Source organism: Octodon degus, unplaced genomic scaffold, assembly GCF_000260255.1.
Source record: "Octodon degus isolate 3935 unplaced genomic scaffold, OctDeg1.0 scaffold00076, whole genome shotgun sequence".
NCBI classification, from domain to species: Eukaryota; Metazoa; Chordata; class Mammalia; order Rodentia; family Octodontidae; genus Octodon; species Octodon degus.
Window position 1 is genome coordinate 2,432,433 of NW_004524652.1, and position 23,598 is coordinate 2,456,030.

General features: G+C 58.2%; 1 protein-coding gene across 1 annotated transcript; it reads left to right on the plus strand.

Annotated features, from left to right (window-relative positions):
- Positions 1-3,159: 3,159 nt before the first annotated feature.
- On the plus strand, positions 3,160-23,554 carry Slc15a4 (solute carrier family 15 member 4). The gene is made up of 8 exons (XM_023720663.1): positions 3,160-3,816; positions 8,887-9,182; positions 11,979-12,147; positions 12,419-12,496; positions 12,831-12,999; positions 18,951-19,106; positions 19,918-20,076; positions 22,912-23,554. Exons 1-8 carry the CDS (start codon positions 3,160-3,162, stop codon positions 23,058-23,060), a joined length of 1,833 nt encoding a protein of 610 aa, XP_023576431.1. The 3' UTR covers positions 23,061-23,554.
- The last annotated feature ends 44 nt before the right edge of the window (positions 23,555-23,598 follow it).

A 23,598-nucleotide genomic window follows, 5' to 3' on the forward strand; every position in this document is an offset into this window, starting at 1 on the left:
GGCAGGCTGGTGCCTCCTCCCTGTGGGGCCACAACGCTTGGCTGTTCTCATGAGACAGCCAGACTTCTAACAGTGGCTCAGGCCTCCAGTGCCCTAGACAGCGGCCCACCAGACCCGAAGCCCAGGCCTGGCCCTGGACGCTGCTACAGGCCTTGGTCACAGCAGTCACAAGGTGCTGCCACCTGGGAGGACTAGGCCTGGGCTCCTCAAGACACGGCTCGAGGGAAGCCAGGGGCAGGAGGGGCGTGGGGACCACGAACAGGCGAGCAGCCCCACTGCGGCCAGTGCCCACATTCTTGTGCTGGGGCAGCAGGAAACCCAAGTGTATATGTGACACCTCTCTGGTTTAAATGATTAATTCATGTTCTTTTGGTAGCGGCTCTGAAACGAGACGTACCCACAGTCCATCCATTGGAAGCACAGTCCAGAGCTCTCAGGTCTCTCACGGCCATCGCCATCGGCTTTAGGACGTTCTCATCACACTGCCCAGCAGTCACGCCCCGCCTCAGCCCACCCTACACGCAAGGAGTCGCTGATCTACGTCTGTCCCTGCTTCGGACGACTCTAGCAGTCTCGCAGCCGTGTCTCCTTGCCCTATGGCTCTCGGTGCCACGGGAGCCAGGGCCTGACGTGTGCCACACCAGCGCACCCCTGTGGGCTATGTCCCCAACCCTGCCGCCCTTTCCTAACCACTGCAATCAAACCACTTCCACACGCTGGCTTTGTTTCGCCACCTCAAGGCATCAAAATGAGAACCTTGGAATACTCCGCAAAATTCCTCAGCATAAACCAGGCGAAGTGGTGTGCACCTGTGACTCCAGCACTCCGGGAGGCTGAGGCAGGAGGACCCGATGAGCTCAGAGCCAACCTGGGCTACCTAGGAAGCTCAAGGCCAGACTGACGGTGACTCAAGAACAAATGCTCAGGGTACACCCACCTCTGAGACGCCGTCCTCCCACCCTACAACTGAGCTGTGTTCCTCGAGGGAGGCCATCCAGTGACACTAGGTTATGACATCATCCAAGGTACTCCACGGTTAATAATGCCGACTTCTCTCTGGCCTTTGCCTGAGGAGTTCAGGCCTTCTGGTCCTAGCACAAATACAGCTTCCGGCTCCCAAGAATCAGACAGAAGCCTTCCTTTACCCGAGCCCTACGGCCTACCCGACCCGTGACTGGACGGGAATCTTTCGGGTTTGCTTTTCAGTGAGCTAGGATGCTCATGCAAGGTTTCCGCCCACCACCCACAACTCAACAAAGGGCCACTTACCGCGTTGCACAGGAAGTTGTCACTGGTGGGTGCTGTCTTCGGCTCAAGGAGTACTGCAGTGAACAGAACAGTGTAAGCTTAAGCCCTCTTGATACAGGGAGACAAACTGATCTTGGGTGGGTGACCTCCAAATGGTACAGGGAGCCTCCAAGTGACATCGGGAAAAACCATCTCCCGACCTGACCTGCACGAACGGAGGTTATCACAGAGTATGTTTGAGGGAAAGAAGGCTCCTGTGCGAGAGGGGGACAGGCGGGGGGCCTGAGCGGTTGTTCCCAGGAAGCTGTCTCCTCCAGGGACTTTTATAGTGTAAAACCATGTGGGGCTAAGGTGGAGAAAGGGGGAACTCGCTTAGGTGGATGTGGGGTGGGACAAAACTACGGTCAACCAATGGGATTACAAGCCCCATTGCTCAGGTAAAACTGATTAGGCCCAGGACCAAATGGGGTATTGAGTAACACAGTAAGCGGGCATGAATGTAAAACAGGACCTTATCTGGTGAGCTTCGGACAATAATTCTTCCTAAGGAACGATCAATCCTGGATGAAGTCTTTCGGCTTGGTTCATAGCAGGGGCATCCATGCCTCCCACGGCTGTAAGGCACCTGACCGTTGCTATTCCTTCAAGGGCCTGACCCTGTCTGACCGCCTACAATATTCTACCTAACTCAGGCTGTCTGCAGCACTCAGCCGTAAAGACAGACAAGAGACGGAGGGGGAAGGGACGCAAAATTAAGGTGTGTTACGTGCCAGCGCCAACTCCCCACAAGGTGTGGGCACCTACTGCACACACATACTAATAAGATTTATAAGAGACAGGTAACAAGTAATTTCACAAACAATTATAAATCATCATGGTAGCTCTGAGAAAAATGCCTGAAGAGCTGAATAAAGAACACAGAAACACAGAAAAGGGGGAATGGAGTTAGTGCAGGCGGGCCCGGGAAGTGACATTTGAGCTGATTATCTGATGAGCAGTTAGCACTAATTGGGGGGAGAGGGCCCAGCGCTGGCACTCAGCGATCCTCTCATTCCTAACAAGCGCCCGCTCCCCTGGGCCCGCGTGGGGCTATGGATCAGCCTGCGTAGGGGACCCTCCATACAGAGGCGCGCCCGCCTTCTGCCAGGGCTGCTCCTCCCTCCATTCTGGGCGGCGGCGCTAAGGTGGAGCGAGGGCGCTGTCGGAGGCCCTGGAGCGCACATGCGTTTCCGAAGCCGTGCTGGGGGCCACTGCTGGACGACACTCGCCCACTCACTCCACCAGGCGCCAGGCCCTGTCCTAGTGCTGGGGCAGAGCGGGGAAGACGGCTCGGAGCGCTGCCGCCGCCACGCCGGACCTGAGGGCAGCGCGCGCACGCGGGGGCGAGAGGGTGAAGGCACGCAGGAGGCGGCGCCCAGCGGAAGGGTTAAGGCCGGGGCGACAGAACCTCCGGCCCGCCGGCCAAAGGGCTCGTGGGCGGGCGGCGGCTCAGCAATGTCCGGGGACGCCTCGGGTCGCCACAGCTCGTGCTGGGGACCCTCTCAGGGGCGGGCGGGCGGAGGCCGGCGAGCGCCGAGCATCATCCTGTAGTGCACAGGCCAGGCCCGCGCGGCAGGCCCAGCCGGGCGCCGTCAGCGACGCCGCCGCGACGCCCGGGTCGCAGGCCCCAAGGAGGACAGGGCGCGGGGGTGGGGGGCGGAGCCAGCCGCGGGAGCCCGCCTGGGGCGCAGCCACGGCCCGAAGCGAGCCTCGGGGCGCTCGCTCCGGTCTCCCTGTCCCGCGACACCCACGGTCGTCCACGGCCGCCGGGGTCGCGGGGCTCGCTAACCCGGGACACCTGCCGGCCACCTCCTCGGGTTTCCGGGGCGGGACCGGAAGTCCCCATCAGCTGAGCGGCGGCGGGCCCGCCCAATGGGCGGTGCGAACCGGCGGTCTCGCGAGAGCGCGGCGCGGGGGTCCCCTGGGAGCGCAGCCCGCCGCTGGAGCAGTGGCAGCGGCGAGTGGCGGATGGAGGGTGCGGCGGGCGAGAGGGCGCCGCTTTTGGGCGCCCGGCGGGCGGCGGGCTTGGCGGCCGGGGCGTTCGCCGGGCGGCGGGCAGCCTGCGGCGCCGTGCTGCTGACCGAGCTGCTGGAGCGCGCCGCCTTCTACGGCGTCACGTCGAACCTGGTGCTGTTCCTCAACGGGCCGGTGTTCGGCTGGGAAGGCGCGCAGGCCAGCCAGGCGCTGCTCATCTTCATGGGCCTCACCTACCTGGGCTCGCCCTTCGGCGGCTGGCTGGCCGACGCGCGGCTCGGCCGGGCGCGCGCCATCCTGCTCAGCCTGGCGCTCTACCTGCTGGGCATGCTCGTCTTCCCGCTGCTGGCCGCGCCCGGGCCCCGCGCCGCGCTCTGCGGGCCTCTGCGCCCGGTGCGCGTGCTCAACTGCTCGGCGCCCTACCCGAACGGCACGGCCGCCTGCCCCGACGCGGCCCCGCGCCGCTGCGCGCTCGCCACCTTCGCGGGGCTGGCGCTCGTGGGCCTCGGCGTGGCCACTGTCAAGGCCAACATCACGCCCTTCGGCGCGGACCAGGTGAGCCGCGCGGCGCCCACCTGCATCCGCATGTGCACCTGCGCCGGGCGGGCGGGCGGGGAGGGTGGCCCACCAGGTACTGGAGGGACGCAGAACCCCCACGCCCCGGGCTCTTCCTTCTCGGTTGAAGGAGACGCTGGAGCAGGAAACGCAGTGTCTGCACCTGCATCCTCCGCCTAGTGCAGGCTGAGAAAGTAAGAAACTTCCTGCCCTAGGGGAGCTTCCATCTGGCGCGGGAAGCCCACCTGCTGTGCACCTGCTTCAGGAGGCTTAGAGCCGCCAACGCCTGGGGGGTACCATCTGCGCCTTTGAGCGGGTACATACACAAAGGCAGCGCAGCGGGTGCAAACCCCAGCTGCTGAGCGGCCCATCTCCTGAGGGTGGGATCCGTGCATCCAGTAATGGCCGGGATTAGCCTGATAGGGAAGGAACTTGCTGTCTGTGGAGGAAGCCGTTGCAGTGGAGGCTTGAGGGATAGAAAAGGGCGAAAGTAGCATGCAGTAGGGCTCCATGGGGGGCTCGGGAAGAAGGATTGAAAGTTGGAGAACGGCCTGTGCAAGTTGACCCGACTCTGTGTCACAGTGAAAAGGGCTGGGATGTAGCTAAGCGTTAGACTGCTGACCTCATGTGTGAGGTTTGGGTTCCATCAGAAAAAAACAAAAACATGGTTTCCATGTAGGGGGTCAACAGTGCTGAACCCCTGGAGCCAGAAAGCTACGGTGAGCCCTTGTCATGGTAGTAGCATCTGTCGTTGCTCCAGAGGGACCGGGTTGGTGGACGAGGCCTCACAGCCAAGAGATAAGGAAGGAGCCATCCTGAGCCTCTTGGGGAAAGGAAGTGATCAGTGGCCTGGGTGTCAGGCAGACTGACCTCCTGTTTTTGTTTACAGGGAATACAACTCAAGACTTTATGCTTGCCAGACAGGCACTGTGCCACTGAGCCATGTCTCCTGTCCTACTGCTGCCCTTTTTTTTTTTTTTTTTTTTTTTTTGGCGGAACCAGGGATTGAACTCAGGCCCTTGCGCTTGCCAGGGAAACACTTATTCCACTGAGCCATCTCCTGGGCCCCTACTGCCTGTTTTTTGAGAACTCATCAAGAATGGTTCTTTTGAAGTGGTTAGAAGCTGTATTTTGTGGCAGATGAAAACTATGAAACACAGACTTTAGGCTCCATAAGAAGAAAGCTTTATTGGGTGCAGTGGTGCCCAACCCTGCTTACTTGGCCCCAGACTAGGGCTGCTTTCCCCAGCTGTGGCAGAGTTCAGTCATTCCAGAACCTAGAGCAGCAGCTCCTCGCCCCTTAAGAACAGCTATGGATACCTGTAGAGTGTTGGGGATGGCCCACACTGCTTGGGAGTCAGCTCTCCTGGCCAGGAAGGAGGCCTGGCCAAAAGCAGAGGCTGGGCAGTGGGGTGCTAGGTGAGCCAGTGGGCTTTGCATGCGCCTGGGGAGCCTGTTTTTGCACCGAATCCTGCGTGAGCACTGTCCCTCCCTGAGGCTGCCTGTGCGGTAGGCCTTGTGCTGAGTGCTTGTTTAATCCACGCGACACCCCATTTTACAGATCAAGAAACAGGCTGGAGAGGTTGAGGCTGAGGTGTGTTTGTGACTGGCTGGGAAAGCTTGTCCCGGAATCTGAGTCCTCCCACCGCAGCATACAGCTGACACATTAGAGTAGGGAGCCCTCTTAACTTTCTTTAGTGGTGGTGCGGTGGTGTGACCTGCTGAGTCCTGCACTATTTTCTGTGTACGGTAGCAAGATCTTTGAGTTGTAAGAGAGTCTTAAATCTGCCTTAGCGCTGTGTAAGTGGAGACCCCAAGAGACTGCTCTTCCATTCAGTAGGTAGTGACTGGGTCAACCAGGCTTTTATTCCAGGTCTGGTTTCTTAACCTTTCACCGTGGCTCCAGGCTGGGCAGGACAGGCGTGTGCATCTCCCAAGGTTCCCCCAAGGCGTACCTTCAGGCCCATGCTGCCCTGCAGGGCTGAGAACACATTCCTTCTCTGTCTTATAAAGGACAGACAGGCATGTCATCCAGCTGCCTTTGTCGAGGGCTCCTGGAAGCCTCACACTGGTTGCCAGGGGGCACTGTCTGTGCTTGTGTCGCATCAGAGGGGAGCTGCCCTGTACTGGGGAGGAGAGCTGGCTTGGGGCTCAGGCCACCTGACGGGAGCTAGTGCTTTCTGGGAGGTAACAGACTTGTAGTTCATGTCCCCTGCCCTGCTGGTGTGGGGTAGAACCTGGGCCTCCTGCACACCAGACTCATCTGTGAGCTCTGTGTCCAGCCCAGTTAATAGTTCTCAAAAGAACAAAAGAGCCTGTAGTGGCCATCTTTATTCTGAGTGGCTCTGACAGAACCTGCATACTTTTGATCCGTAATTAAGTGTAGAGTTGAAGAGAAATGCGCCTGGAACACGGGTCTCCTCTCTGTGGCACGAGGGGCCTGTCTTCCTGGAGAGATGGCAGAGAGACTGGCTGGCCAGCGCCAAGGCTGCTGTGTGATTGGCACGGGTTGTGTAAGCCATGCTGTGGGCACATGAGGTGCTGTGACCGTAGGTCACGTGCTGGATGAGCCTGTGTTGATGCAGCATTTCTCAGGCACGGTGATGGCATCGTGACTGTGGGAAAGAATGTCCTTATTTTTAGGAGTTCAGCCAGAAGTGTTTCAGTTTTTATCAGAAAAAAAAAAAAAAAAACAACAACAAAGCAACTAGAGATCTAAATTAGAGGCCTGGGTTTATATTTTAGTGTTCTTAGAACTTTCATGTGAAGTTTCAGGTTTTCTGAATGAAAGGTTGGGGGCTGCACATCACCTGCTGAATGCTGAATCTCACCTAGGCAGCGCTTAAGCTTTTGCGGGGGTGGTGATCATTCTTGGCGGGTGGATCCCGCCTTATTTTCCCCTCTCACCTTTACTGCTCTTAGCAACATGCGGCTGCAGCCTTCAGGCAGCGGGCACAGGCCCGCGTCTTTATTCTTATGAACCCCTCCTCCCCCCGGATTTGAGTTGGTGATGTGAAAGAGGAAGAACTCACAGTACAGATAAAGGGAACAAATGGTGCAGTCTTGTGTACTGTCAGGAATTTCTCCACGTCCGGCAACCATCTGACTCACTGCCGGCCACTAAGTCCCCCAGCCTTGCCTCCTGAGATCAGTTTCTGGAGTGTCATTTGACTACTCACCCTTGCTGGGCAGGCAGCAGCTGCTCACATGGTGACATCACGCGGCCGACTTAGGTGGAGGCAGGGCTGAGGCAGGAGATGTGTGACGTGTGGCCTGCCTGGCTGGCGGCCGCCTTCGGCCTGCACAGACGCAGACGTGGGTGGTCCTCGGCCCGGGAACAGCCCGAGGGCTGGCGGGGTGGTTGTGGCACCGCGTGCTCCCAGCAGAGAAGTCCACTTCCAGGCTCGCTCAGAAGTGAGGGCGCGTGGGGTTTTGAGGCTAGAGCCCTGCCAGGCTGGCTGGGCAGGAGTCCTTTCCTCCACTTGAAGATGAGCTACGTGCACGGGTGTGTGTGGAGGGCGCAGCCCCTGTCCCGACAGTGGCGGTGCGTCTTGGCCTGCATCAGTCACAGCTCCCCTAGGTTACAGCGTGCGCCCGTCTCCACCTGCCTGTGAAGGTTGTCGGAACCGTCCTCTCTTCTCCGTAGCAGTTTTAGTTATGTTTCCTCTAGTGATTTCTGTGCTCAGTCTTTCTCCTGGTTGATCTCTAGTAAGCCCTGCTGGTGCCTCCTGTGAGGTGACCTGCACACACATTGTGTCGCGCGGCTAAGAAGCTCAGCACAGACTTCCCTCGCCCGCACTGGCCCTGAGGGCTGTCCTGTCCTGACTTGCTTGCACAGGAGCTTCAGCCCTGCGGCGTGTGTGATTTATCCAGTACTCGTTTTCCAGTACAGTTTTCGTCTGTGATGCTCATGGCCACACAATTCCCTCAGACACGGTAGGAGTGCTTGTCGGTCTGACTCGAAATACTAAATTTTGAGGAGCAGTCAACTGTGACTACTCTGTACTCCTACTGTAATCCTGAAAATAGACCTGCAAGTACTGTGTCAAGGGCTAGGACTGCCAGTGTGCTCAGCATGTGGTGATTGGCTGCTTCAGGCCCACTGCAGACCTGTTATTTTGTAGGGGGGATCTCTGCGGATCAGAAACCGAGAGTGCGCTGACCTTACCATGCCCAGTGACGTAGGTGAGGCAAGTTCCTTAGACTGCGAGGCTGCGCAGTCTGTGAGAGCCACAGTTACCCTGGTGCTAGTGAGCTGGCCAGAATGAAATTCATGAAGTGAAACTCGGTAGAAGCGGCTGTGGCTGGGACAGGGCATGCTGAGAGCGAAGCCCAGGCGGACGGCAGGCGCGCGCAGGGCTGTGCCTGTCCAGGCGAGCTAATGCTGGCAGTGCCAGGCCCCAGGGCCCTACCGCCTATGTTCATCTAAGTCCAGGAAGTTAGTGATTTTTGAGCCTTTCATGAATCACAGCTCGTGTCAGAGTTCTTGATTCCTTTGATAGCCTTCCTGGTTGTGAGATTAGTTTTAGTTGGTATGGAAATCTGCCCTGCTGCAATACCTGCAGATGTCCCCTGTGCCCTGCTTTGGGGCTGAATCCATTTGCTGCAGCCCCGTGGCACTTGGCTGTAGCCCAGAAGGGTGTGGAGCTGTGAAGATGTGTTCTGAACCTTGCTGTGAGTGATGTCCGCTGGGAGTTTGTCACACAGGTTGCTTACCACATGAGCTCCTGGCCCACCTAGGAATGGGGCTTGAGTGGCCTGGGGACGTGGCTTGCCTGACTCATCCCAAGTAGTCCAAAGCGGCAGGCGGTTTGCATGCTCTAACTCCTGCGGGAACTGTTGGCACTCACTCGTGCAGCAGCCTGCTGTCGGGTGTTTCCTGTGGCCAGAGCAGCGTGTGGCACTGTGTGCTTACCCAGGATGAGCCTCTTGGCGGGTGCATCAGCTCCCAGGAGGTGAGACCCGCCTGAGCCTGCAGAGTCTCTGTCTCAGTGAAAAGGGCGGAAGAGAGAAAACTAAAAGGAAGAGGAAGACGTTATGGGTTTTCAAGCATGTCTCCTCCCGTTTTAGGTCAAAGATCGAGGCCCAGAGGCCACTAGGAGGTTTTTTAACTGGTTCTACTGGAGCATTAACTTGGGAGCCATCCTCTCGCTGGGAGGCATTGCCTACGTGCAGCAGAACGTGAGCTTCTTCCCTGGCTACCTCATCCCCACCGTGTGTGTGGCCGTCGCCTTCGTGGTCTTCCTCTGTGGGCAGAGCGTCTTCATCTCCAAGCCCCCAGACGGCAGTGCCTTCACCGATGTGTTCAGGATTCTCGCACACTCGTGCTGGTCCCGGAAGCGCCGCGGAGCACGCCCAGGCGGCAGGTAAGTGCTGCGCTCCTGGCTCGGGTGCAGGGGCTCGCTGATCACCATGGTGACCGTCCAGCTCAGCTCTTGCCCGCAGCTGCTCCGTGGTTTTCAGTCCGTTCTGCTTCTCCCTCTAGCGCAGTGGGCAGGAACTTGCAGAGGGCATGGGGGGGATGGTGTGGGCCTCAGCTGTGCTACTGACTTGCAGGAACCAGGGCGCGCCTGTGAGAAGCCCCGTGCTTCAGCAGCAGGCTGCAGCCTTTCTGCAGGGCAGTCTTGGGCCCTGGGGCTCTGGTGTTAGGGAGCCGCTGCACTTCCATGCCTGTATTCATTTATTCATTCATCCATCGTGGCTTTTTGAGACCAGGTCTCCTATGAAGTTCAGGCTGGCCTTGAACTCCCTATGTAGCTCAGGTTAGCCTTGAACTCCCCGAAATCCTCCTGCCTCAGCCTCCCCGAGTGCCAGGATTACTGGTGTGTGCCACCACGCCCAGCAGAGGACCATTTGGTTTTGTTTTGCAGTGCGGGGACCTTGGGCGTGGTGGCAAGTGCCCCGCCACTCGGCTCACTTGAGCTTGCGCTTGCCTTTGACACGAGGTCCCAGCAGCGGAATTTCAAGGTGCAGTTAGGTGATCTCACTTCCAGTGCATCTCACTGCGTGCGCGCTGCACCTCCCTCTCCTTTTGTGCCATGAGAGGGACGCTCTCTCAGGACCGCTGCAGTGACCGGCTGGTCAGTGGTGGGCACTGGGGTGGCCTTGAGAGGCTTCGGGCCCGAGGAGTCCACTGCCCCACCCATGTGTGCCACGCCCACATCTGGCCTGGCCTGGGGTCTGGTCTGGACTGAGCTCTGCCCTGGGAACAGCGTGCTATGCCAGGCCCCAAGACACCCTCAGGAGGGCAGTGGGCTCGCCCCTCCGTGCTGAGGTCTCTGTGGCTTTGGCTTCGTGTTGGCCCCAAGACACCCTCAGGAGGGCAGTGGGCTCGCCCCTCCGTGTTGAGGTCTCTGTGGCTTTGGCTTTGTGTTGAGTTGCAAAATAGCGTGCCAGCCAGGCATGGCGCACACCTGTAACCCCAACATTTGGGAGGCAGAGGCCAGCCTGAGCCTTTCACGCATCACTGCTCCTGTCAGAGTTCTTCTGGATCCCTTTGATGGCCTTCCCAGTCAGAAAGGGCTTGTGGGTTTAGTTGTAGTTGGTATCAAAGCCTTCCTGGCTACAGTAGCTACAGATGTCCCCTGTGCCCTGCTTTAGGGCTGAATCCGCTTGCCGGGGCCCTTTGGCACTTGGCTGTAGCCCAGAAGGGTGTGGAGCTGTGAAGACGTGTTCCAAACCCTGCTGCGACTGACAGCACGGATCCTGTCTCAGAAAAAAGAAACCAGAAACAAAGCAGCACGCTCCCAAGGGAGCTCGGGGTACCCCGGCCCCACAAGTCCTAAGACCCGTGCCGTAGGGAGTGGGGCCCAGCAGCTTGTCATTTGGCACCTGGGCGTTCTCAGGGAAAGCACACACAGAGCACGGTGTGGTGGGTCACTGAGGCTGTGTGCCGTACACTCAAAGGAAAGTAACCTGAAGAGGGAGAAGTTGTCAGGTAAAATAGCTCTGTCTTTGGAGTTTAGAATCCCACTTAACAGAGTGTCTGCCCTTCAGTTTCTTTTCTCCCACGCTTGGCTCCTAGGTGTGGGGAGCAGCCCCAGTAGAAGTGGGCTTGGAAGCCCCACAGCCTGTTCTGGCAGCAGGGAGCACTTGCTGGGGTGCTCTTACCTTTCCTCACCAAAATATGGCTAATGTGCTCAGTGTTTATTTTCCCCTCTCTCAGATTCCAGGTTAAAAATGTCAGCTGTGTGAGATAAAAGTAGTTCAGCTTGTGCCTGCTTTTAAAGTGGGACACGCATGGGTTTATAAACCAGAAGGGCCGCAGTCGCCATTTCCCTTGAGTCAGACGTGGGCCGCCTCACAGGCGACTCGCTTTCCCTGGGGAGTTGGCTTGAGAGCCTGGGGTGCGAGGTTTCCCCGTTCCCTGAACGCCCTGGGATGAGCCTCTGTGAGGAGCTGGGAAGGGACTGATGCGGGCCCACACTGAGGAGCAGATGCTAGCATAGGAGCCAGGGCCTGGTCGGAACTGTGACCCACGGCGGAGGGAGCCCAGGGTCAGTGGGTCCTGCGGTGGCCAGGGCTACTGCTCTGAGGCCAAGATTGCGTGGATTTGAATCCTGGCCCCGTCTGAGTGCTTGTGACCTCGGCACGTTTGTCTCCCTCTTTCTGCCTACTGTGCTCTAGAAATGGGCCAGTGAGGCTCCTACTACTGCCTGGGCTTGTGAGTGCCTCATGGCTGCTACATGCCGCCCGCTACGCTGCTGCGTGGCCAGCAGTGTCCGTTTGCCCTGGGGCTCCCCCCACTAAGGAGGGATGGCTTTCCCAGCTCAGCACCCTTCTGCCGAGGGAGCAAACGGAAGTGAATGAATTAGATGTGGAGGTATGGCCCCCCAGCCTGAGCCCGGGGCTGCTGCGGGTCTGTGGAGCCTTAGCTGAGCCCAGCGGTGTGGCCAGGGCCAGCTCATGGTGCCGTGTGTGGCTGCGGCAGCTGGTGTCTTCCAGCTCCCCAAAGTCGCAGCCACGCTGGCCAGAGATCCGTGTGTTCTGCTGTGCTGGGAAGTAGCTGAGGCAGGCGCATTTGGTGTTTGCTGCTTATGGGCCACGGAGCAGCTGGGGCCGTCAGTGCAGTGAGCTGTGTTTTGCCCCTAAGCTTAATTTGTTATCAGATACTGGTTGCTGGGGGTACGAGAAAACTAATTCCTTCATTTTGTTTCCCTAAGTGAAGGCATTGGAGTCTTTCAGCAATCTTCTAAACAAAGTCTGTTTGATTCATGTAAGATGTCTCACGGAGGGCCGTTCACAGAAGACAAAGTGGAGGATGTGAAAGCCCTGGTCAAGATCGTGCCCGTGTTCTTGGCTCTGATCCCTTACTGGACAGTGTATTTCCAAGTGAGTCGCGGCACCATGCAGGTGGCTTTACCTCGTCCTCCTGGAAGTGCTGCCGGGACCCGGGGCTCACAGTCTCCCCATGAACCTCTAAGTGTTGGGGTTGTTTTTTGATAGTGGGGTTCTGTGGCTGCTTTCAGTATTTTGAAAGCTTCTAATAACCACCACATCCCTGCCCCACCGGAGCACTGTCTGTTCCAAGTCCCAAGGCCCCGCGTCTTCCTGGTGGCTGGGAAGGCGGGTGCACGTGCGTGACCCTGCTCTCTGTGCCCAGATGCAGACCACCTATGTCCTGCAGAGTCTCCACCTGAAGATCCCAGAGATCTCCAGCCTCACAGCCAACCCGCACACGGTGAGTCGGCCCGCTGGCCCTGACCTGGGTTCCCGCGTGCCCCGCAGCCTGGGCAGCAGCGCTGGCGTGAGCGCAGGGCGGTTGCCAAGCTGGAGCCGCTTCTCAGGCGCATCTCTCCAGTGGCCTCAGCGCTTGCTAGGCTAGGATAGACGGACCTTGATTAAACATGGGTTCGTATTTTCACCGGGTTTTATGTCCCTTCCCCCTTGAAAGCACAGGGAACGGGTGTGCACGTGTGAGGAGTAAGCCTGCAGGTGTGGGCCCGGGAGTGCTGGGCTCTGGAGGGGGGCTGTGCTTGCTCGGTGGGGCCCCTCACTGCCTGTGCTCCCCGCAGTTCCCAGCCGCCTGGCTCACCATGTTCGACGCGGTGCTCATCCTCCTGCTCATCCCGCTCAAGGACAAGCTGGTGGACCCCGTCCTGAGGAGGCTCGGCTTGCTGCCGTCCTCCCTGAAGAGGATCGCCGTGGGGATGTTCTTCGTGATGTGTTCTGCCTTCGCTGCGGGTGAGCGGGTCCCTGGTCCCGGGGTCCTCTGAGCCTGCTGGGGCGCCGGCAGGGTGGGAAAGGGGCCCAGGGTGCTGCGGGGGGTACGGGTGGGCTTTGTGGACTGAAGGTGCACCCCACGCAGGTGCCCCTCTGTGGGCTGTAGGTGGCTTACGATGCCCGGGAGCTGATGAGCCCTTCAGCACCACGTGTTTGTGTGCATCCGGCGAGGGGAGGAGAATTTGTGGAGCTCTTCCAGGCTCGTGGCGGCCCCTCCAGCTGGAGAAAGCGGACTGGAGCTCCCGGGTTCCCGAGGGAATTAGCTTTTCAAAAGACTCTTCTGTTTTCATGCTTCTCGCATTCTGAAATGCTCATCTTCTACTGATGAAGCTGAAGTACTAACTGGGCATGGTGACGTACGCCTGTAGTCAGAGTATTTTGGAGGCTGAGGCAGCAGGATCATGAGTTTGAGCCCACCTGGGGCAGCATGGTGGCTTAGCAAGACCCATTCTCAAAATCCAGGGAGAGGGCTGGGATATGCTCAGTGTGAGGTCCCAGGGCCATCCTCATAACCCCCAGAGGAGGGGCTGAGGCTTGCGCTGCCTTCTGCCTGCTGCGGAGGTGTTCCTTCATGACTGTTAGATGTCACTGAACCCTAACATGGCTCAGCCTGAGCCTACCACGCGTCCTGCAGTTCTGAGGCGCTCGGTTCTGAGCACCTGCTATGCAGGGGCTGCTATTGCCCCCTTCCTGGAGTGCTGACTGGGCTGCGGCAGTGAGTCCCTTGGCTTCCAGAGCCCGTGCACGCGAGGCCCAACATAAGCAATTAAGTGAGGCTTGTGTGGGTGGGCTTCCCACTGTGTACTTGTCCCGTGAGCACCTGCCAGAGCTGTGCACTGCAGAAATAAGCAGGAGCAAGCAGGAGGCAGAGCACGGGCTGTGGTGTGGGCGCCAAGGCCTTCTGCAGGAAGGGCCTGGTGCTCTGTTCCCTCCCTCACTGGCCCTGGGGTGGGGGTGGGGCCTGTGCCCGCAGCTGCCGCTCTGGGGACAGGGGCCCCTGCCTTTCTGGGGCCTTTGCTCCTGAGTCCTTGCCTGCTGTCTTTTTCTTGCAATTTTCTCAGTGGCCACCCTGAGAGGTGCGTGGTTTCCCTGCTGTGGGATCGAGGATGGAGGAGTGGCTTGAGGTTTACCAGTCCCTTCCACTCTTTCCATGTACTGGCAGACTAGCAATGGACAGGGCCAGCAGCGTGAGGGGCAGCTGGGAGATGTGGCAGCATGGGGACAGGGGACACCAGTGTGTCCAGGCTCGCCTTGCCATGTGTCAGGAGAGCTTAGCACACTCCAGGTGCTTGGGCAGTGTAAATAGCCTGTCATTTGCTGGAGCTCACTGGATTGCAGCTGCCTGTGTTCCTCTTTTCTTTTTTGGTGGGAGGGAGACAGAGCCTCCTGTGCAGTTCACGTGAGCTTTGAACTTACCCAGTGGCCCTGATGGAAGTGGAACTGGTGGGGATTCTGCTGTCGCAGCTTCCCAGTGCAGGGTTACTGGTGTGCGCCCGGCAGGCTGCCTGTGCTTGGTGCAGCCGCACTCCTGGTTTAGAGTTGCAGGGGACATCTCAGATCAGCAGGGCGGAGAAAGAAGTATGCTCGTTTGCTAACTTTTGATACCTAAAACACGGGTGCTGAATTTATCTTACATCCTGAGGTATAAAGTTTTTCATTTTCCTTTTATTGTAACGGGCTAAGTTCCTTAGGTTTCTTCGCATGGTAGGTTCCTTAGCTGTTTGGTGTAGCTTTGATTGCTGTCATATATTTTTAAAATTGGATGAGGTAGAGAATTCATCGCAGAAGGCTCCCTTCCTCTTCCGCGTCTCTCCTGCCTTCACCGTCGCAGCTCTTTGCCTGCCTCTGACAGCGTGGGCTGAAGTTCTGGGACTCTCTCCAGGTGGCGTCCCACCTAGCTGTGATGCCTCCAGCCGCCAGGCTCGCTGCTGCTGCTGTGTGCCACAGAGGCCGCCGCGCGACCTTGCGCACCTAGCTTGGCGCCAGCTTTCCTGGGAGTTGGAGCAGCAAGGAAGTTTTGGCTGTTCTCACACTAGTTACCTTTTCCTCCACCTCGCTGCAATGCTTGCACTTTGTGTTGATGTGAGTGTCCAGAGGTGTGTGACCAAGGGCTGTGGGCGCCACCCGCCCGCACCCGTGCTGGGGCCGTGGGCTCTGCGGCGGGGTCTCTGTCAGCTGCACCAGGGGAGCCCCCGCAGCGCTGGGCTGTGCCTGTGTGTTCCGGGGCTTTGGGCTTCCTGTTTTATGGCATTTTTATCTTTTCTTCTCTTGAGCTATTTGCATTTTTTTTTTTTAACTTTTAAATCAGTTTTCTTGAGTCTTAAGGAAATGGGGTGATGGTTCAGTGGGCTGGCAAGCACTTGGTATCAAAAAAAAAGAAAGAAAATGTGGCAAATGTATTAGAGTAATCATAAAAATAGTCTGAAGTAAATCCACGTTTCTGCCCTCCTTCATTTGTAGCTTCCGACACTTGCACTTCATTGAGGTTGCCAGAATGGCATGTGTTTTGCCTTGGTTCTATGGGGGTGTCTCTTGGGTTGTCAAGGTGGCTGTTGCTGCATTCTCTGTTTTAAGGTACTGGAAGTCTGCAGCCTTCTAAGCTGCTTCCTGACTGGAGAGTTAAGATGCTTCTTAGCACCCTGTTTCTTTCATGGTTTTCTTTCTCATTTGTTGAGTTTCGTGCTTCATTCCCTTGCATGTGTTCTTTCCTGTGTAACAGTAAAGGATATTTAGCGCTATAATTGTGGAAGCTGCTGTTTTGCTCTAGACCATGTTGTTTGTTGCTGTGTTCCCTGTCAAAATTGAAATTTCATTCTGAGTTCCTTACTGATCTGAGATCAACGTCAGGATTTCATTCACTGTGCCGACGTTTATGGGCTTGTTAGTGGTGGCCCGCCTTGGGACAGTTGCCATGTTGGCTTCGATAATTCCCAGGAAATTTGAGCCTTCCTTTATGGAATGTTTGTTGGGAGCTGAGGAAAATGATTTTTATATATATCTTTTTATTTTATTGATGATGATTCTTTTTTTATTTTATTGATGATGATGATGACCCTGTTTGGTACAGGGTCTCAGTATGCTGCTTGGATTCAAAGTGATCCTCCTGTTTTTATCCTTCCCAGCATGGGGATTATAGGCTGGGATTACAGGTGTGCGCTGCCAGGCCCGGACTTGTGGCCAGCTCAGCGCACCCCTGTGGGGCTGGCGTGGCTTCTGGCACCAGGGATGAACCAAGTCCCTGAGCCGTTCTAGGCAGGCGCTTAGTCTGCTGAGCTATCTCGCTGGCCCTATTGGTTTTTTTTTTTTGAGACAGTGTTTCCCTATGTAGTTCAGGCTGGCCTTGAGTTCACTTTGTAGCCCAGGCTGGTCTCAACAATCCTCCGGCCTCAGCCTCCTGAATGCTGGGTGATGGTCGTGTGCAGGCCGTTTCATCTGTTTTGATATTCTCAGCTGTGTGGATCACATTCCTGTCCCAGCTCTGGGGACCTGGCCGCAGGTCTCCAGTGCGCTCCACAAGTGCCCTGGCCTAACTGCACTGAGCGAGTCCCAGTCTCTCACAGTAGAGTCCTGAACTCTAGTGTTGGCAGTGGGCAGGAGTCCAGAGCAGGACTGGCCGTGCAGACCCTTTGTGAGGCATGTGGGCTCAGCACCACAAGGCTCCCTGGTCCGTCTGGCTCTGGGTCCTCGCCGCGCAAGCTGCCTCAGGGTTGTCTATTGCTTTTGCATCTGGGCCTGGCTTTGCGCTGTGGGTCTCTGGTGTGCTGTACCTGTGCCAGGGAAAGCCTTCCCTTTGTTGCCTGCTGGTCTTGGGAGGATGAGAAGTGTCGCACACAGTGTGAACCGCGCATGTGGCATTGCTGAGGTGATGGGGTTCAGGGGAAGGTGGCACTGGCAGGTCCTCCCGAGCCTGCCTGAGCCCATCCTCTGTGGTCAGAGCCCCTTTTCCTTACCCTTTGGGACCCTGGGTGGATCACCTCCCCAGTGACTGAGCCGAGTGTCGGGCAGCAGCCAGGCCGTGAGCCAGAGATTGACTGTCCTTTAGGAGCCCTCTGTTCTCCTCCGCACAGTTCTCTGCACGCTTCTTTCCTTCCACGGTGCTGCTTTCAGTCCTGTGCTCATGTGAATGTGGCCAGGTTCCCTCCAGCTGTGGGGTGCGTCGTGGCTCTATGGTGTTGCGTCCACACGTGGTCTTTGGGTACGGGCTGTGCACTGCTGCAGGTGGAGCCCTTTGAGAGGGAGAGCGTGCGTTGGCTCCGGAGTGGCTCCTGGCTGTCCTACCTTGTACCCGTGGGCACCGTGTCTCTTCTTCATCTCTTGGTCCCCGAGTCTGACTGCTGCTGCTCCTGAGCCCACCTGCTCCTTGGGGATCCAAGTCTGCCGCTGCCTTGCAGCCTCTCCTGGGTCCTGCCGCCGCCTCCTGGTCTGTCTCTGCCCATGGCCTGGACAGTTACTGTGTTGTTTTCTCGTCTTTTACTCTGGCTGTCCTGCTGTCTCGTCCTCAGCCGACACCTCCTCCTCCTCCTCCTCCTCTCTGTTAGTTGTTCACAGGTGTGCGGTTCTCAAGAACAGCAGCAAGGCCACCAGCTGGCGCTGCCCTGCCCGCCCCTGCCGCCTGGCCCTGGAGTCTAGTGATTCGCAGAGCCTGCTAACCGCACACGTGTACCCTGGGAGCGCTCTGCCCTGGCTGGTCCTCCGTCCTGGGCAGCAGGAGGGTCAGGGTTGGGCTGGGCCTGGGCCCGCAGTGGACAGCTATTGCAGGTCACCCTCCACGAGGTGCCACTGCTCCTGAGGCTCATGGGTGTTATCAGTGCATGTGGCATGTCAGAGAAGACAGTCCCTGTGACACTAGCCCTTCAGCACCACCAGCCTGAGACTAGTAACTGCTGGCCACGGCCCCGTGGGGCCCCCAAGGGCCCCCTTCCAGTGTGGCCAGGAGCCTGGGGTAGTTTGCCAGCTGCACATACCTCGGTTCTGTGCTGTGCGGGTCCAGGGGTCAGGGCCCCCTCACTGGCTTCCCTAGAAGGGCACAGGGCTGTCTGATGTGTCTGGGGCTTGATTGGTGGGCCCCCAGGGTTTTTCTCAGGCTAGGCGTTCAGAGTTGTGGTCTGGGGCTGACTCCAGGGTGTCCTCTGGTCTTCCTGTGGTGTCCTAGTCTGGGCTTTTCTTGTACTCGCTTTGAAAAGGAGCATTTAACGGTGTGCGTTTGCAGTGCAGGACAGAAAGCTTGTTTTGAATTTGCCCATGTTCCCTGTACGTGATGCCTCCGTGCGCTGTTGGGTTGTGTGTGGGCACACCACCTTAGGTCGTGCTGCGTCGTCCCCGTCCCTTACCTCAGGGGCGTCCTGCATGTGTCCATTCCACTGGCCCCTTAGGGTAGGCTCACCCTGCCCCTTGCTGTTTGGTTTGTGCCTTGTGGTTCAGCTGCCCTTGAACTCACTGTGTAGCCCAGGCTGGCCTCGAACTCTCTGATCCTCCTGCCTCAGCCACCGCGGTGCTGGGATTAGAGCTGCTTCATCACCCTGGGTTTTTATTTTTCTCATAATTTCTGCAGGGGGGTCTCACCATGTTACCTAGCTGGACGCAGAACTGCGGGCCAGGCGCCCTCCCCCTCCTGCGTGCCATTCCTTGCCTGTCTTAGTGAAAGCGCGGGCATGGGCAGCAGGCAAGAGAGTGGGCTAGATCCGACTGTTTTCTGGGGTGGCGGTGAAAACACAGCTTAGAGGTGGCCGCAGGAAGCCACCGATGTACAACCAGTGACGCCGCAGCTGTGAGGCTGAGCCGAGGTTCTGGGGTGTTGTCCACCCACTCGCCCCATTTTGGAGTCCTCTGTAGATAGCCAGCAGCAAGCTCCTCGTTTTCTAGTGTAAGTGGAAACACTACTAACTGCTGTCATGACTCCCTGTGAATTCTAGGAATCCTGGAAAGCAAAAGGCTGGACCTGGTTAAAGAAAAGACCATCAACCAGACCATCGGCCACGTGGTGTACCACGCCGCAGACTTGCCCGTCTGGTGGCAGCTCCCGCAGTACGTGCTCATTGGCGTCAGCGAGATCTTCGCCAGCATTGCAGGTGAGCACCTGCTGCTCCGGGGAGGCGGGGCTGGGCGCTGTGCTGGCCCTGTGTGGCTTGCCGTGGAAGTGCGGCCTAGGGTATGGCCTCGTAAGCAAGCACTGATCCTGTGGCTGAACGTTTTCTTTTATTGGTATAAAAGTGGCTTCCCTGGGAATATTTTCGCGAAATCCTGACCTGCCTCATCAGTGCCACAGGAGGGAAGCAGTTGCCCGCTCACCTTGGGCGTTTGTGCCAGGCCTGGGTCTCCTCGGGAAGCGCTGGCACGGGGGCCCGCTCCCAGCTTCCTGCTGCTGGTGCAGATTTATGTAAGAGCAAGTGTAATGTTCAGAGCATGTTGTCGCAGGCCTGTCATTGTAGGGGTGCTGTAGTGGTGTGTGGACAGGCGTGTTGGGGCAGGTCTGCCACCAGAGCCTGGAGCAAGCAGGGGCAGGAAGTGAGAGACAGTGAGGGTCCTCGCCTGGGAAAGGCCCCCCAGCGGGTTGGGCCTTCACTTAGGGTTACTGCATCTGTATCCCTATTACTGTAGGGTTTTGAGTTCATGGATGAACCTGCTGAAGCTATTTTGAAATTCTTCATATTGCCTTTGAGGTAGAATTCTTGAAATTGTGCAGTTTAGTGTGTGCACTTGATTTTTAAAATCGCATTCCTTGAGATGAGAGAGAAATTGTTTCCTAAGCAGATTCCCTGAGGAGCGCAGCCCTCCCTCCTCAGTGGGGGCTGTGGGCCTTGGGCTCCCTGGGCTGTTGGTGGGCGTGGTGGGCGGTGTGGTAGGCGCGCCTGCTACCCATGCACCCGTTCTCCTCCGCAGGTCTGGAGTTTGCCTACTCGGCCGCCCCGAAGTCCATGCAGAGCGCCATCATGGGCCTGTTCTTCTTCTTCTCTGGGGTTGGGTCCTTCGTGGGCTCAGGGCTGTTGGCGCTGGTGTCTCTCAAAGCCATCGGGTGGATGAGCAGCCACACGGACTTCGGTAAGGCCAGGGCCCTGTTCCGAAGCTGGGCACTTGGCTACTGTGGGCATTGTCGTGACGGGAGTTGCCCCCTGCTGTGGTATCCTGCCAGGGCCCCGTGGGTATGGCCTGCTGCCTGGGGGCTGCCAGCATCGGGTGTCCTGGGCAGTGCCCCGTGCTGCTCCTGGTGTCGGGGGTCACTGTCCTGGAGAAAGCTGTATCGCCAGGGGCTTTTCTGATTCACTTGGTTTGTATACTTTGTTTCGTGACAGTGTGATATTCTCATATGAAAAGGACTGAGATAAAGTTGACTTTTTTTTTTTTTAATAAGAGATTGCCTCTGATCAGTCCCGGTAGCATGTTGTGGCTCATGCCCTATCTAGACAGTGTCTTGGGTGCTAATGAGAGGCATGCCAAGCACTGCAGTTTTGCTCTCTCCGGACTGGTAGTGGCTTTGGTTTTTCGGTTGTTAGGTTTTTGTTTGTTTGTTTTGGGGCAAGGTCTTACTCTGTAGTTGAGGCTGGTATTGACCACACTGTGTAGCTGGCCTCAGATTCTGGACGAGCCTCTGTCCTCGGCCTCCTGGGTGCTGGAGTAACAGCTGTGTGTCCTCACCCCAGTTTGATGGTAGGTTTTAGTGGACCTGTGAGTAGAGATGCCCTTTCCTTCCCTTAGTGTGAGAGCTGCGAGAAGAGCCCGGTTACTGCTTTGTGTTTGGTCACGCGGCCTTCGTCCCACCTGGCAGTGCTTAGGAAAGTTTGATGCCGGTTGTGACTGAGCCGGAACTGGGGTGCCAAAGGCCTGTGGTGTCCGGGTGTGCTGGTGTCCAGGAGTCCAGCCCTGTTGTCCCTGGACGCTTTCCTGGCTGTGCAGTGGTGCGCTCGTCCTGGCAGGCACAGGGCCAGGCCTCCTGGAAGGGTGTGCAGATCGGGTTGTGGGCAGATGCCCTGTGTGTAGAGTGCTGCTGCCAGCAAGGGCCGCAGGCTCCCAGGGTCCCGAGCAGGGTGTGGGGTGCCTGGGCAGACAGCTCGGCAGAGCGCTGGTGCTCAGTCTGCAGTCCTCCCTCGCTCTGCTCTCAGTCAGATGTGTCTGGATGTGGCTGATTTCTGTGCCTCTGCTTTGCATGATGTGGTCTCCTGCAGCGGCCCTGACCTGCTGTGGCTCCCTCCAGTGTCTGCTGACTGGCCTTGGGGCATGGCTGCGCATGACCCAGCAGGGACTGTGGGTCTGTGTGGTCAGCAGGTCCCCGAGGTGGGGGTTGGGGGCTAGGACAGCATGGCCTCCAGGCGGATTTCTGGCTGTTATAGGGGTGATGGCTCCTCACCAGCCTCCTGCCGCAGGGCTGCTGGGCTGACCGGAAGTGCAGCAGACCGAGAGCCCAAGGAAGAGGCCTGGCCCATTGTCACAGCTTTCCATCCTGCCCGCAAGCTCGTTCTTTGGAGCATCTGGCTCTCAAGCGTGGGATGCGGCATGCTTTCTTCAGCCTCAGAGTGCGGAAGTTCGGGGCCGGCCACCTTTTCCCCTTGGTGGAAGCTCCTCTCCTTGCTCCCAGTTTGCCCTCTGATCCAGCCTGGGTTCTGGTCGCTTCCCTCTTGTCCTCCCCGTGATGCCGTGACCCAGCATCTACACAGCATAGCTGGGAGGTTCTTTCTACTGCTCATCCTCCACTGGCTCCTTGGGTAGGGGCACCGGAAGAGGAGTTGGAGCGGCTCTGGAGCCCCACAGCTTTTCCCCATGCTTCAGGTGGTGCCTGTGCTGCCCGTGCGCGCTGCAGTGTGAGAGGCATCTACGGTGCCTGCGGCCTGTGGGACAGCAGGACAGCCTGGCGGGGTGTGCCATGCTCCAAGTGTGCGCAGGCTCGCTACTGTGATCACACTGGATGCTGACACCAGTGGGCTCTGAGCCTCCCCCGTGGGAGAGGGCGCCGGCTTGCAGAGCTTCACCCCTGCCTGTGCTGAGGGGATTGGAGCAGAGCAGATGGGTCGAGGCCACAGTCTGTGTGATGGGGCCTTCGGCTGGCGCAGCTGGGTGTAGTGCAGCGCTGGAGTGGGAGATGCCAGGCCCAGTACTGGAAGCCTGTGAGCTCCTGTAGCCTTGTCCGCCCCCTTTGGAGCTTCTGGGACTGAGCACTGTGAAAGGGGTCAGAATGGAATGCTCAGCGGGTAGGATAGCTGCTGTGAGGTGGTACGACAGGTTTGTGTCAGGCGAGGGCGCTGGTCCAGAGCAGGAGCTACATGGGCAGCGTGCGTTCTGGTGACAGCCGTGGGTTCCGGCTCTTGGCCCTCCTGGGAGGGTGCAGCCTCACGGGCTTCTTGGCATGGCCCCAGCCATGTCCTCCTGCTGGCCATGCTGTGGAAGGCGGCACATGGGCCCCGTAGCTAGGTCACAGAGGATGCCTGGCCCTGGGCTGGGGGGAGGGCTGCTACTGCGTGACCTTCGCTGCATCCTCATCCTCAGCCCCCGCACGGTGTGGCTGCTGCAGGCTGTCGTGCACTGGTCATGGGGAGAGGCCACCAGCCACGTGCTCTGATGGCAGGAACTTGGGCTGGCCTTGTGACTTTCTGCACATTCCTATTTGAAGGAAAAGAAAGATACCAGAAAGAGTTCCTTGGGGCTCTGTCTCCAGCCCTTAGCTTTCCTGACCGCTCTGTGCAGCACTCAAGTCACCCACTGTAGGGGACACTGCCCTGCCCGAAAGCTCTGGCTGTGCCCAGCAGCTCAGCCCTGCCCTCACCAGGGGCTGGCCCCGAGCCGGGGTGGAGCCAGGCCCTGACCCTTTCCTTAGCCCCAGAGGAAGGACCCTGGTGGGTGAGCAGCAAGGGAGGGTGCACCTCACCTCTCTCCCCTGCTCTCCAGGTAATATCAACGGCTGCTACCTCAACTACTACTTCTTCCTGCTGGCCGCCATCCAGGGAGCCACCCTCCTGCTGTTCCTCATCGTGTCTGTGCGCTATGACCGGCCTCGGGTGCGAGGGGATGGTGCGCCCACCAGTGCCAGGGCCTGACCTGAGTGCGCGGGCCCAGCCGTCGACTGAGGCAGCGGCCGCCCTGAGCGCTTGTGCTGTTTCCTGTGCTGGCCTCCAGCCCCGCCCACAGGAGCGAGGTCAGTGCCTGCCTGGGCGTCCCCAGGGACGGGCAGGCCTGAGGTGTGCTGCGTCCTGCGTCTGTCAAGTCATCTGGTCTCTGCTGATCATCTTCCACAGAAACTCAGACAAACTTGGGGTGTCGGCACCCTGATTCCTCAAATGTCACCACCTCCTCCGGCAAGCCAAGTAACGTCCCCTTCTGAACGCTAGTAACACGTCCCTGTACTGAGGAGAGGCAGGCTTCTTCCCCGAGTGGAACACATTGTTCGGCGCTCGGAGTTCACGTAAAGGTCATGCTCATGGCTCTGCAGGGGCCACCAATCAGGCCGCAGCCAGGTCGTCTGCTGTGGCCCAGCCATGCACAGGCTCATCTGTTGCTTGTTTCTGAGACTGCGGACTTGGTATCGCCTGCCGAGGGCGCCCGCGAGCCAAGGCCAACTCTAGGGGCAGAGTTCCT